The sequence below is a fragment of the Gymnoscopelus braueri genome (genome assembly GCF_963280865.1).
Source record: "Gymnoscopelus braueri genome assembly, chromosome: 10".
Lineage (NCBI taxonomy): Eukaryota > Metazoa > Chordata > Actinopteri > Myctophiformes > Myctophidae > Gymnoscopelus > Gymnoscopelus braueri.
The window spans coordinates 3,457,921-3,473,509 of record NC_137611.1 but is presented as its reverse complement, the minus strand read 5'-3'; the positions used below and the strand labels follow the sequence as shown (position 1 = coordinate 3,473,509).

Below are 15,589 nucleotides of genomic sequence, written 5' to 3'. Positions count from 1 at the left end.
AACGCATCGGCGAGCAAACCTTAACCCTTTAAGACCGAGAAAGCATCTTTGTCATTTTAAGATTTATTTGGGCTATTCAAATAATAGCAGATCTACAAGCTCATAGTGCGGCACTCGGTGCCGCGCTATGAGCTTGTAGATCTGCTATTTTTGAATAGCCAATGCAAAGGAATCTTATAGTGACACAGATGCATTGCCGGATTGAATGGGTTATTGTAGCAAATGTTACAGTAAAACATCTAAGACTGCATTTGACAACATGGTTTCAATGTGTGCATGAACGCGCTGGGTGAAAGACAAACACAGTGGTTGGTGTTTATAGGTAGGGTATAAGTGACATTTTTCCCAAAATAAATGTTAAATAGCTCTATATTCTGAAAGTAACTATTGGTATTGTTACAATCCCTAGTCTAGGAGTGAAGGATTGCGACATAAAGTTGGTGAGTGAAATGAAGCTTTATTGTTTTGACCTTTTTTTCAGTGGATTGCTGACGGAGTGACAGAATTAATACAAACAATGATATGACACTTAACTTTAAATTATACAAACTTTATAAAGAGACCCCAGTGCAGAAAATCAACAAACAAATATAAGCAGCTTCCCTATTATTTTAAACCCCTATCTAACCTAATCTCTATCAAATCAAAATTACATCAAATCCCTAATCTAAACTAACTTCCCTAATCTAACCTGAAGCAAAACAAGACTGATACAAAAAGCGGGCACTGGTGGTCCAACATAAAGTTCACAACAAAGTTGTGTGCATGATACTCTTAACACTTATCTTTGACTCGATGCTACTTTAGCAAGCTCAACTCAAAACAGGGTGCAGCTGACAGGATAATACATGATACAGAGGGGTACCAAACCTTTAGTCCCCAGAGTATTGACTTTTGATACATTCATTAGGACTCAAGCAGGGTAAGGCATGATACAGAGGGGTACCAACTTTTAGTCCCCAGAGTATTGACTTTTGATACACTGGACAGCATGCAGCAGCACTGATAGCTACCACACACTGCCAAAGCACACAGGTGCTGCCAGCTCCCAGTAGGGGAGGAAGGCGTCCTCTGATTGGTCCATCTCCTGATTGAAAGTCTCCTCCCAGCCAGGTCTTCTCCCATGCAGATCCTAAGCTGAATGCACTGCATGCTGAATGGACTACCAAATAACCTTGCAATAAATAATATAATGAAATAGAAAGAACCCTCACATGTAACAGGTATAGAGCGTATGTTCATTATTATTTAAACAGATGAATAGCGCAGCACCGAGTGCCGCGCTATGAGCTTGTATATCTGCTATTTTTTGAATAGCCAAAGAAATCTAAAAATGACCAAGATGCGTTCCCGGTCTTAACTCGGAGTGGGTACAAATGCAACCAAATGTTAGACTTGTACCCTCTCTCAGATATCTTTAACACTGAGGATTTTACTGTGTAAACAAAGGGTGGGACATCGTCATCGCTTCACTGAAAGATAAATCAATTCATTCTAACTATTTCCTCTGAAGTACCTGAAGGATTAATTATCCCATTTGTACCCTTCTACATTTATTTACTTTGCAGTCGTTTCTTATTCAAATCCGGAAGATAAGTTAAATCTCCCATAAATAAACCACCACTCGGATAAATAAAACTGTTTGCAAAGATTTCACATCAAAGGACTTTAACTCATTCAGTGCCAAAAATATTTCTGGCTATATCACCCCTGTGCCAAGGCCAAAAAAAAATTGTAAAAAAAAAGTGCTTTGGAGCCGAGATACAGCCTTTTCAGTAAGAAGTTAAACAAGAAGTGAATGGAGCAGCAAATCTTCAAATCATCATATCTTGGGTTCTGAACCTTTTTTTTCAAAAAAAAAAAAAAAAAAAAAAAAAAGATTATTATTATTATTATTATTTTTTTTTTTTTTTTTTTTTTTCATGACGTCTCAGACGTCATTGGCACTCTGGGCTTATGAAAAACGTGACGTCTGCGACGTCATTGGCACTTAATGAGTTAACAACACACAACTTTACCTTGATGTGTGTGCGTGTGCGTGTGCGTGTGTGTGTGTGTGCGTGTGTGCGTGCGTGTGTGCGTGTTCACTGTTCCATATCGCTGCTGTCGGGCAGAAACCGACTGTGTTGAAAATATAAACTTTTCAGGAAATGAAAAAGAAACCAAAATGTTTTTAAAACAACACAACACTGCCTCATCTATGGTGACTTTATACATGGTCGGATACTTGAACGTGTCCTTATATTATCATCACTTTACTCAAATACAGCTCAAGTGGAGTTAGGAGGTTTTTGACCATTAATGTGGAGATAGTTGTTTTGTCCATCATTGATTAGAATGATGAAGTCAGATGGGGAAAAAAAACTGATTTTTAATTGCCAAGGACGAAAGTTGTCTTTGGCTCAGACCGCCAAAGACAACTAAAACGACGTTTTGTGTTTTTTGTGTTTTCCCACTAGGTGGCATTTTTTCTCTATCACATGAGTGACCATTTAATCCCCAGATGCACACAGAAATTACACTATTACACTATTACTCTGGCAGTTAAAGAGTTAATCACCTTGTTATGTTGCTCATCACTGACGCAATACAAGATGGATTTAGCGTTGAGTAAACGCGACATTGTCGGCAACAGCTGTTGTAGACGGTCTATTTTTTTGCTTAAAAGCAGGTCTCTTAATGGCGCGTATCGGTTCCGTCGGAATACAAAAACAATAAAACCAGTTTGACCGGATGGGCTTCAATGTGGTTGAAGTGTTTAACGGCGGCAGTCAGTTGCAGTAACGTCATTGGGTAATCTGAGTCGTGACATCATCACGCAACGACATCACAATGTCGTCATCACAACGTGTCCTTTAAAACTGCATCTTCAAATAAACACGTCATTTAGCAACTTTTACCAATGGATACAACCGCATGTAGTGACTTCCCCTGGAAATACTTTGTCAACACAGTGGATCAGACTGCCTTGTTTGCGATTGAGATAGCGTTCAAGGTGCTATATTAGCAAAAAGTCACCGGCTTCCTTGATTGGCTAAAAACCAACGTATCAGCTTTGTGGATTTGTCAAACATTTGTGGCACTGAACCAATAAGTGGTAAGCGTCCACGACAGGACTCTATACTTTTACAGAGCAAGACTTGACCAATCCAGTTGGACCTACAGTGTGTGAGACATGTTCTGCTGGACGGTACGTCAGAATGGAAGACCAGGAGGATTCAGTTATGCTACTGTTTCCGTGGAGCACAAGGTTTATTCCTTTGGAGGCTACTGTGAGGGACGAACCTACAACAACATGGAACCGACTGAGGTGCATGTCTTCAACTCAGTGTCTTTGCGCTGGGTGAAGCCGCTTCCGGTGACATCTGGAAGAGGAGAACGTCACCTTAAGGTTCCCTTAAGGTGGAGGTTCCCCTCCAAGCTCTCCCCTCCCCTCCAAGGCCACACAGCTGTGCTGATAGAAGATACAGTCTATGTCTGGGGAGGATACGGGGGAGAGGAGTACGGCAATGTGCTTTATGCATTTGATGTTGACGCCCACAAATGGCTGTTGAAACCCAGGGTTTCTGGGACGGTTCCAGAAGGAAGAGCCTACCACTCAGCTTGTGTGTTAGAGAAGGTCATGTTTATCCATGGAGGATCCACCAAGCTGTCTGTACGGACTAATGACATGTACAAGTTGGACACCAGCACAATGTTCTTGTCTTTAATTAACACCAGAGGAACTCCACCACCTGCTTCATCACATCACTCTGCCACCATCATCGGGACAAAGATGTTTGTATTTGGGGGCTGGGGGTACCAGGGGGGCTACTGCGGCATCATGCACTACAATGACATCAGAGTGTTTGACACAGAGACCGACTGCTGGCTGAACACACCTTCTACACAGCTTCTTCCTGAAAGACGCAAGAGTCATTCAGCCTTTACCTACAATGGAGAGCTGTACATATTTGGTGGCATCAACGATTACCAGACCTTAAATGATATGTGGAGATTCAGTCCAGAGACCTTCTCCTGGAAGAAGGTTGAGCCCAAGGGAAGAGGACCGTCTAAGATGTATGGTATGTGCTGTTGCATGATGGGAGATCGTGTCATCCTCTTTAGAGGATCCAAACCAAGAGTCTACAAATCCTCTGATGACCTGATCATCTTAGACTTAAGTCCTAGTCTGAAGACACTATGTAAGCTAGCAGTTATTCAGTATGATGTGGAGCAGTCTGAACTCCCTCACAACATCAGGTGGGAACTGGCCGCCATGACAACCAACTAGTGTTGTGAGCCAGTGGTGGAACATGTACCAAGTTTTTTTTACTCAAGAAAAAGTATCGATACTGCAATACAGAAATACTCGATTACAAGTAAAAGTATGGAATTCAAAATGTACTTGTTGCGTTGCGAGGCGTTGTGAGCTTGAAGGTCGGCCATTTTTAAATTATTTATACACACTAAATGCATCTGATGAACATGGAATAAGTGCGGTTTGGCCACAGGGCCAGGGGGGGGACGGGGACGTGAGAGATTGATGTAATATTAGATGTTGCACTAATACTGCTTTATGTTAACACAAGATGGAGAGATTCTGATGGATGACCCACGAAAGAGAAGAGGGGAAAGTGAAGAAAGAAAGAAAGAAATAACCATAAGCCTGAGATTAGTTGAGGACGACTATATGCTGGAGGAAACTTGAATACCATTAACAAAAGGGCAGAATTTCATTTGATTAATTTGTCTTTTACAGAAGTTGATTAATCTTCAGATTACCAAGTCAAACTAAATGAATGCTTCAACTCCTACAATTCCAAGTGCTTGTCAGGGTGGGGGGTCAACAGTTCAAATATGATTATATTGGGGGCTCCCCAGTTCAACTAGGATTATATTGGGGGCTCCCCAGTTCAAATAGGATTATATTGGGGGGGCTCCCCAGTTCAAATGTGATTATTTTGGGGCTCAAAGCCTGAAAAGGTTGAGAACCAACTGTTCCCGGGTATCAGGTTGTCAACCTTTTTGTTACCAGGTCATGTCTTAAAATGATCTCAAGACCCTGATGGAGGGCAGTGGCGTCAGTTCAGCAAAAGCTAAGGTATGGCAAGGTTAGGGTTGCCAACTCCCAGAGATTAGAATAAGGGACACCTATCCTGGGCGGGCGGCAAAGCCCAGCGGCCGGATTTGTTTTGGGGGGGTGAAACCCCCACCCCAAACCCCTGAAAATGCATAGAAAACTATGCATTATACCTATAACACAATGGTCTTACACCTGCATTAGGCAGGGGTAAGACCTGCCTAATAATTAGGCATATTATGTGATGTGCATATTATGTGATGTGCATATTATGTGATGCGCATATTATGCGATGTCAAGTCAAGTCAAGTCACCTTTATTTATATAGCACATTTAAAAACAACAGAAGTTGACCCAAAGTGCTTTACAATCACAATAGTATAACCTAATAAAAATACAGCATAGTTAAAGAAACATAAAGCAATACCTAAACAAAAACACCAAAGATAGGAGAACATAAAAGAAATACAAAAAAAGAGGAAAAATACATTCAATGGCCATAAGTTAACACATCGACCGCCAGAGGTTAATCTAATTTAGGTTTAATGTACTCACCAGTGCCAAGGTGTTTTTGTTGTTTTTTTGTTTTTTGAATTGCTCACAGGTTCTCATTGGAAACAAGACCGCAAGGACTTTCATGAACGACCTGTTAAAAGGAATTATCCTTATCCTTTCATGTCGCCATAGATCTTGTTAAAATCCTTAAGATTGAGCTCTACACGGTCTGTTTACATCCGCGAGATCTCCCTGTATCTCCCAGTGAAGATCGCGTGTCAAACGGGGCATCCATGTTTGAGTTAGAGCGGATTACGTTAAACAGTGAAATGCGAGGAGAAAAAACTACAGGAAGAGAATTGAGTTTCAGTTTCGTCTGTAGAATGGGAGCGGGCGTGATCGTCAAAACCGGATCCCAAATAATTCTATTTCCGGTCATCAAACCGGAAACGGAAGTGGATCAAAAAAATTCCGAAAGTGCACCCGGACCGCGCATGCGCGAAAAGACCGCAGCCCGTAGGACTACGGTCTCGGCGCTTAACAGTTGGATTTAACGGACCGTAGGACTACGTTCTTGGCGGTTAATGTGTTAAGAATGCCCTCAGACTGAGCTGAAGGCAATGGAGAAGAGGTGGGTTTTTAGGGTGGATTTAAAACTTTCAATGGTGGAGCTGGATTTAATGTGCAGTGGTAAATTGTTCCAGAGTGTGGGCGCAATAGCGGAGAAAGCCCGGTCACCTTTAGTTCTAAGGTTTGTTGGGGGAATGTCGAGGGGCATTTGGGAAGATGACCTAAGAACTCTGAGGGTAGGAGGTGCAGAAAGTAAGTCAGAAATGTACTGTGGCGCAAGGCCATTTAAGGCTTTAAAAACAAAAAGTAAAATTTTAAAATCAATGCGATATTTCACTGGTAACCAGTGCAATTGGGCCAGAACCGGGGTAATGTGCTCTCGCATCCTGGTTCCAGTCAGGAGTCTAGCAGCAGAATTTTGGACCATCTGCAGACGGGAGAGAGTAGACTGAGCCAGCCCATGGTATAGCGAGTTACAATAGTCCAATCGAGAGGTAATAAAAGCGTGGATGACTGTTTCCAGGTCCCTGTGAGTTAAAATGGGCTTCAATTTGGCTATGGTTCGTAACTGATAAAAACTGCTGCTCACTACACTTGAAATTTGTTTGTTAAAATTCAAGGAGGAGTCCAAATAAACACCCAAGTTTTTTATAGTGGTGTGCAAATTCGCAGAGAGGGGGCCAAGAGCGCATTTTAGGCCAGTGATGGACTGTTTCGGGCCAAAGATAATGATTTCAGTTTTGCTTTGGTTCAGCTGGAGAAAATTTGTAGCCATCCAGTCTTTGATGTCATCAAGGCAATTTTGAACTCTATTTAAGGAGGACGTGTCGTTTGGTGTGACTGGGAGATAAAATTGTGTATCGTCGGCGTAGCAGTGGTAGGGGATGTCATGTTTCTTAAAAATGGAGCCAAGTGGGAGCATGTATAAGGAGAAAAGAAGGGGCCCTAGTATTGACCCTTGGGGGACACCGCAAGTGATAGGGGCTGAGGAAGATGTGTAGGTACCAAGTGTAACATTAAAAGTTCCGTTTTGTAGATAGGAAGTAAACCAGTTTAAAACAGTGCTCTTAAAACCAACCTCATTTTCCAGGCGTTTTAAAAGAATCTTGTGGTCGATCGTGTCAAAGGCTGCGGTGAGGTCAAGCAGAATTAAAATGGCGCAAGAGCCAGAGTCGACGGTTAAAAGGATGTCATTTTGTACTTTGAGCAGTGCGGATTCTGTGCTATGCAAAGTTCTAAAACCGGATTGAAATTTGTCAATAATGTTAAATGAATTTAAAAATGAGGAGACTTGGATAAAAACTACTTTTTCTAAAACCTTGGAAATAAAAGGCAGCTTGGAGATGGGTCTGAAATTATTGTGGTCACTAGGGTCTAGACTTGGTTTTTTTAGGAGAGGTTGAACGGTAGCATGTTTAAAACTGGAGGGGATAACTCCAGTTCCAAGACAGCTATTTATGATTGCCAGGGTGAGGGGGCAGATGGTGTCAAAAACCTCCTTAAAGAGGCGGGAGGGGATGATGTCAGAAGGACTGAAAGTGGATTTCAGGTGGGAGACCACTTCAGACAGAAGGGCGGATGACACTGGCTGAAAATGGTGGAGATGGTTGACTGAGTGGCTTATTGTTGAGAGAGTTGAGACTGGGAGTGATATGGATGATCTGATGTTGTTTATTTTGTCCAGGAAGAACTTCAGAAAGGACTCACAGGACGCTGCGCTTGGGGCTGGGGTAGTGGTGGCAGATGAAACAGGGTTTAAGATGGAGTTGATTGTATTGAATAATATTTGTGGTCTGTGGGCATTTTTATTTATTAGATCTGCATAATATTGGGATTTAGCTGACTTTACGGATGCTTGGTAGGCCTTAAGGCAATTTCTGAGAATGTCATAGGAGACCTGTAGTTTGTCCTTCTTCCATCTTCTTTCCGTACTCCTACAGGCTTTTCTGAGAGTGCGGTTGGTGTCGTTTAGCCAGGGGGTGCCAGCAGTGTCAGACTTTTTTCTAGTGAGTTTTTGAGGAGCTACACAGTCCAGAGTGTCAGTGCAGGTGGAGTTGAAGAGTGTAACTAAGGTTTCAGCATCCGTGCAAGAGGTGATGGCATCAGATATGAGAGGTGAGTGGGTGAGCGTGAATGAATTTGAGAAATTAGTAGCTGTCGATGAGTTAATACAACGAGTGAGGGAAAGGGCTTGAGGGGGAGCAGAGGTAGTGCAGGACAGCATAGCTTCAAAATGTATGAGTAGGTGATCAGAGACGCCAGTGCTGTTTATATCAGTGACGGATATGGAAAGGCCAGCCGAGAGCACAAGGTCTAGAGTGTGGCCGTACTTGTGTGTTGGACCTGAAACTGACTGTGTGAGATTAAAAGAATCCACAATCTGGAGAAACTCTTTAACCATGGGTTTTTCGGGGCAACAGACATGGATATTTGTGTCACCTAAAATCAACAGTCTATCAGAGCGGGATGCCATAAAAGATAGTAGGTCCGAAAATTCCTCTATAAAATTGCCTTTGGATTTTGGAGGCCGATAGACCAAGGCACACAGGATGGGGATGGTGACATCGATTTTCAGGAGTTGGACTTCAAAAGTTGAGTATACCTCCACTGGAAGGCATCTGCATTTAAAAGTATCCTTAAAAATTGTGGCTAAACCTCCTCCCCGACTAGCCCTTGGGGAGTTGAAAAAGCTGAAGTGGGGGGGGCATAGATCACCCAGTAAGGTGAGATCACCAACATTTATCCATGTCTCTGTCAGAAAAAGAAAATCAAGTTGGTGAGATTTTATTTTATCATTTAAAATGAATTGTTTATTATTTAATGAGTTTATATTTAATAGGGCAAATTTAACTAGGTTATCTGGTGTGGGCTGAGTGTGCTTGGTTGATGAGAGGCTGCAATACTTTAGCGGTTGGAGGTTTGCCAAATTTGCTCCACCAGCTGCCCTGTTACCTGGAAAGGGGCGAGAGGACCAATAGCTGGGAATGAGATTAGGAAAAAAGGGCTCCTTCCACACGGGGGCAGTAATCGTGCTAGAGGGGGCACAGTGAATCTCAGTGGACGGGGGAGGGACAGAAGAAGAGCAGCAGGGGGGATGTGACATCAACCGTCACTTCCTTCCAGGAAGTGAAGGTGAGGGAGGCTCAGGCTGTACCTTCAATAAACAACTGTACTGTACAGCGTGCCGGATGTTTTGAGCCAGCGTACGACTCCCCAAAGGACTAGGATGGAGACCGTCGCGTGAGAAAAGGGGCGAGCGATTCCAAAACAAGTTAAAATTGTCGATGTAATTAATTTTTTGGGCAGCACAGAACGAGGGAAGCCAGGTGTGGAGATAGAGGATCCTGCTAAAACTACCAGCTCCGCGTCCTAACGTGGGAAGTGGGCCGGACAGAAAGATGGACTTTCCACAGCTGCTGACCATCTCGATTAAGTTTTTGAAGTGGACTTTCAGAAGCAACGTTATAATAAACGTTATTGGTGCTGTACAGTGAAACAGTGATATAAACGTTATTGGTGCTGTACAGTGAAACAGTGATATAAACGTTATTGGTGCTGTACAGTGAAACAGTGTACGATGTTGCTCTAATTGCAATCTGAGCTTTGCCTCAATGTGGTGAAAGTAGTTCAGCCGAGTGGTATACAGTGATCTGACACAATATATTCAGTTTTCAGTGTAAAGTAACTAAGAACATTTACTAAAGTACTTGTACTTTTTTTTGTTGGTATTTTTTACTTTACTGGAGTACTTCAAATTTTAAATTGTACTTCTACCCCATACATCGCAAAGGCATACATTTACTCCACTATAATTATTCGAAAACTGTACTTACTTGTTACTGTAGATTTAGATTATTACAAAAACACTTGAAAATAGCCGATCAACAAGCTCACAACGTGTCGCTTTACATTTGTAATACCAAACTATTACTTGTAACAGACTATTTCTGCAATAGGGCATTGATCATTTTACTTAAGTAAAATTTATGCTTTTTCCATCACTGGTCACAATGAAGGCTGAATGCTGGTGAAAGTAGTGATCTGACACAATATTCTGTTTTTCAGACTGCAGCATTTTCCAATCTATGACAGAGGACTTATTCAGAAAATAATACATGACTTCAGTTTGGTTGCACAACATTGTTAATTAGAACTGATTCATACAATAAACATGGTGATGATTTTTCTGATAATATCACGTTTACCCTATGCAGTGAGTTGGTGAAATGCTCACGTATTGTTGCAAACTTTGAGGACAAAACAGATCTTCACACAGTCTACACAATCTGAAGACACCCTCACACATCCTATGGCATATGGTACTATAATACAATCCAATAGTTCAAATAATGGACCATAGTTTCATGTACTGTATTAGTTTAAAAAACGTATCCAGTGGCAATGACGCCTTTGACGTGTTATGGTATTGTCAGTGTTTTTTCCACTAGATGGCGCTGTTCGCTGACACATGAGTGACCATTTCATGCGCAGACACACAGATCCAGGAGATCACGTGATCCCAATATGTCCTCTTCCATTCACTTCCTAGTTAGTCGATTTAGAAAAAAAAGCCTATATCTCGTCTCCCTGGCTTTACTCTGCAATTTGACTACTTGAAAAGGTAAGAAAGACGAAAAATCACTGGCACTATTGACAATTTATTTACTTGGCACCGAATGAGTTAATAAAATCATATTTTGTCTTGGGGGGGAGGCGGCTAATCCATGTGAATCAATTTGAAAACACTCTTCCACCAGGTCCATGACAGTAATCTTCAGATTTCACGCCGGTTTACGTGGCCATAGGTACCGTGGCCGTAGGGCTGATTCAATTGACATGCCGGGTTGGTGGATGTGGATCAATGGCGATCCGTAAGAGTCTCTGTTACTCTCTTTGAGTTCTGAGTAAGAGAGTTCCATTGTGTTAACCCATTCAATCCGCGAACGCATCTGTGTCGTTTATGGATTTCTTTGGGCTATTCAAAACATAGCAGATATACAAGCTCATAGCGCGGCACCGAGTGCCGCACCATGAGCTTGTAAATATGCTATTTTTTAATACCCCAAATAAATCTTAAAAACGACACAGATGCGTTCCTGGTCTCAATGGGTTAAGTCATTTCTCATTCTCTCGTGTTCACCAGAGTGAGAAAAGAGAATAACTATACGGCCGCTGTCTCCCGGAGGGGGGGGGGGGGGGGGGGAGTCCAAATGTCTGAAGATTAATCAACTTCTGTAAAAGACAAATTAATCAAATGAAATTCTGCCCTTTTGTTAATGGTATTCAAGTTTCCTCCAGCATATAGTCGTCCTCAACTAATCTCAGGCTTATGGTGATTTCTTTCTTTCTTTCTTTCTTTCTTCACTTTCCCCTCTTCTCTTTCGTGGGTCATCCATCAGAATCTCTCCATCTTGTGTTAACATAAAGCACTATTAGCGCAACATCTAATATTACATCAATCCCTCACGTCCCCCCCCCCCCCCCGGCCCTGTGGCCAAACCGTACTTATTCCATGTTCATCAGATGCATTTAGTGTGTATATGAACTCGTATGAATCTAAAGAACCGTTACTGATTAAGCCGTTCAATCCGAGAATGCATACTGTGTTGTTTTAGATTACTTTGGGCAATACAAAAATAGCAGATTTACAAGCTCATAGCGCGGCACCGAGTTTGTAGATCTGATATTTTTTGGGGGAAACAATTGTGAAAATGTGTGCAAATCTTTGAATACACATTTTCACACACACACACACACACTTTTAACTCATATATTTACCTCTGGGGGGTCCCTGCAACAAAATATTTTGAGATGGGGGTCTGTGGCCAATCATTTTGGGGGTCCTTGACATGAAAAGGTTTGAGAACCACAGAGATGTTCGCTTTAATAAATAAATAAAAAATATATACAATATATTCAAAGATTTCCCCAAATGTTCACGCTTAAAAAACAACAAAAAATAGCCAAAGAAATCTAAAAATGACACAGATAGGTTCACGGTCTTAATGGATTAATGGAAGAGGAACGTCTGGCACGCTTTGTACTGAACGAGGAGTTCTAGCGTTGGTTGTGAGATGTTCCTCCAGTTCATCAGTGACATTGACCTGTGACCTTCAATGTCTTTTGCTACTGAAGAACGTGGCTCTGTTCTATAATTAACTTCCAAGCCAGTGAAGCCACGGTAATGAAACAGCTGCGATGGCGGGGGGGCTGATTATAGCATAAAAATGTCCTTTGAGCAATATTTACATTCATATCTATTATTTACCTTTATATCACAGAATATAGAGTGTCTTTGAACTATGTTGCCTGCTAGACACAAGAATCTTCACATGTTAACCCTCTAAGACCCAGTGATGCCTATTGGAAACAATTATATTTTATAAAGAAAGATGTTTTTAAAAAAAATAATCAGTAATTTTTTCACCTCTAAATCCTCATTGGGTCCTATTGTTTAGTCTTACAATGCCATTGGCCAGGATATTTGCATATAAATACCCTCCACAGAGCGGGGAATCATCACAACTTGAAAAATCTCTGTTGGAACAGCATCTCTTTTTTCTCTGGAAGATATTCCTCACAAAAAATTAAGTAATATGCCTGTAATATTTGTTTTGGTGAACATTACAATGTCTAGAACATGTACATATGTTATTATTGTGAAATATATGTCCCAAATTTAAATTAGAGCATGATCAAAACATTGGGTAAAAATGAGTATAGTATAGACCCCTGGGCAACCCTGGTCAGCGAAGTATACCTATAGGATTCAAAGTGTCCATGTTGTATAGGTATGTTTTGGTAATTCATTTAAAGGTTTCATGACATTCACACATTAACAGTTTTTACCATGGTCCTTCAAACGTGTATTCAAATGTTTTAACTGAAAAATCCAATCCAGGCAGGAACTTGTGTTAGCCTAATTATTCAGAAAACCCCAGACAACAGAAAATCCACTGAATGTTCAAAGTTCAGATTTGTGGGGTGTAATTGAGGTCATAAACCCCCCCCCCAAAAAAAATAAATAAATAATGAATGTCATAAGACCTTTACTATATTGCAATAAAGCATGTTTAATTACAATGAAGTGCAATGAAGTGGATGTTTGTATTCATCATATTAAATGTTCCTGCTGCAGTAAATTGAAAATCCATCATGGTCAGCTAAGTAAGTAGCTATGGAACCACCTGTTACTACGAATGAATATTCAAAACCGTATGATAAATGTCCTCAGTCATAATTAATATATTCTATTATTAACCCATTAACACATCGGGTGCCAAACACGGTCTGAACCGTGTTTGCGCAGAGTAGCGGTCCGGTGCCGAACACGGTCCAGACCGTGAAATATGTCTTTTTGTTTTTTTCGTTTTTCTCCACACGGGCGGGGCTAGAGCAGCTCTGGGAGTACCCATTGTGATCTTGAGAAGGATAGGCCAGATAGATCACCGGAAACAAAAACATGGCTCCCATCCACTTCCTGTCTATTTCCTTCTTTAAAACACCTATATCTCCGAATCTGTTTCCGGTGGGGAAAACCGGTCATGCGCGATGCGCGATCCCCCCCCATTGTAACTCGCGAGTGAAATGTTATCGTTCCAGGCTGTAGCCAGGGTCATCGCGCAACATGAATGGATGTTTTTTTTTACATGGATTTGCTCCTCGTGCAGTCTAGAGCCTTAAACAGCAAAGCGCAGTCAATGGGGAGAATGCTGGCACCCAACGTAAGTTGTTATGAAAAAATGCTGGCACCCAATGTGTTAAGACCGGGAACACATCTGTGTAATTTTTTTGATTTGAGCAAAAAAAGCATCATTTTATACTTTGGCTATTCAGAAATAGCAGATCTACAAGCTCATAGCACAGCAATGAGTGCCGCGCTACGCGCTTGTAGATCTGTATTTTTTTTTGTTTATCGTGAACATTTGTGCAAATCTTTGAATATATATATATATATATATATATATATATATATATATATATATATATATATATATATATATATATTTTTTTTTTTTTTTTTTTGTGAACATTGTAACTAAAATCTTTGCTTCTGGGGGTCCCTGGAACAACATATTTTGAGATGGGGGTCCGCGGCCAAATACATATAATTTTGAGGGTCCGTCCTTGACATGGAAAACGTTTGATAACAAGCTCGTAGCGCGGCATATCACATTTTGGGGGACCTTGTGACGCAGATGGGGACCCCCCCCCCCCACCCCCCATCTCAAAACATGTTGCAAAGATTTGAGTTACAAATGTTCGCTTTAGAAAAATATATACATATTAAAAGATTTGCAACAATTTTCACGATAACAAATAAATAAATAGCAGATTTACAAGCTCGTAGCGCGGCTCGTAGCGCGGCGAGCCGCGCTACGAGCTTGTAGATCTGCTATTTTTGAATAGCCCAAAGTATAAAAGAATGGTTATAGCTCAAATCTAAAATGACAGAGATGCGTTCCCGGTCTTAATGAGTTAAAGGTGGTAAAGTAATAAGTGCATTTGAGGTGAGGACACACGGGGGGGGGGGGGGGGGGGGGGGGGGACTGATGTTGGGGGGGAGGGTATTAGAACAGCGCTAACCTGATCCCAATTAACCTTTCCCCCTTACATCTAAACCACTTGTTGAGCTGGCGAGGGAAAACCATGAAATTCACATAATGAAGCATGTGACATTTTGCTTTAGAATCGAGCCCATGATGATGATGATGATGATGATGATGGAGCCTCTACGCTCCACTTTAATTACAATTAATTTTAATGACAGAGCAGCACCGTATAGCACTTATCCTTTTATCGTTGGACCATTTTCTGAAATGACATTACAGTAAAGACCGCTGATACTTTGGGGGGTTCTCCTGTTATCCGTGTCTGTTTCCTGGATGTGGAGACCACTGAGTGAACAGCATACTAACATAATACTGTCTGCAACCTTAATCCATTAAGACTAGGAACGCATCTGTGTCATTTTAGATTTTAACCACTTTAACTATTATCTTATACTTTGGGCAATAAAAAAAATAGCAGATCTACAAGCTTCATAGCGCGGCACAGAGTGCCGCACTATGAGCTTGTAGATCTGCGATTTTTTTTGGAAAAATCTTGAGCATTTGTGCAAATCTTTGAATATATGTATGTATGTATGTATTTTATTTATTTATTTTTACATGTTTGACTGAAGTCTTTGCTTCTGGGGGGGGGTCCCTGGAACAACGTATTTTGATGGGGGTCGGCGGCCAAATACATATCATTTTGGGGGACCTTGTGACGCAGATGGGAACCCCCCCCCCCCCACCCCCCCATCTCAAAACATGTTGCAAAGGTTTGAGTTACAGATGTTCGCTTTAGAAAATATATATGTATTCAAAGATGTGCAACAATTTTCACGATTTTTTTCAAAATATAGCAGATCTAAGCAAGCTCATAGTGTGCCACTCTGTGCAGCGCTATGAGCTTGTA

At 41.3% G+C, this 15,589-nt stretch overlaps 2 protein-coding genes across 2 annotated transcripts in view; one reads left to right on the top strand and one right to left on the bottom strand.

Annotated features, from left to right (window-relative positions):
• astn1 (astrotactin 1) overlaps positions 1 to 15,589 on the bottom strand; it is a gene marked incomplete at both ends in the record, with an annotated part of 727,677 nt that overhangs the window by 441,059 nt on the left and 271,029 nt on the right. The window lies entirely within an intron of this gene.
• On the top strand, positions 3,623 to 4,273 carry LOC308092743 (kelch domain-containing protein 3-like; the record flags this gene model as incomplete). Its single annotated transcript, XM_080438844.1, has 1 exon — positions 3,623 to 4,273. The coding sequence occupies one exon, from the start codon at positions 3,623 to 3,625 to the stop codon at positions 4,271 to 4,273; it is 651 nt and encodes a 216-aa protein (XP_080294970.1).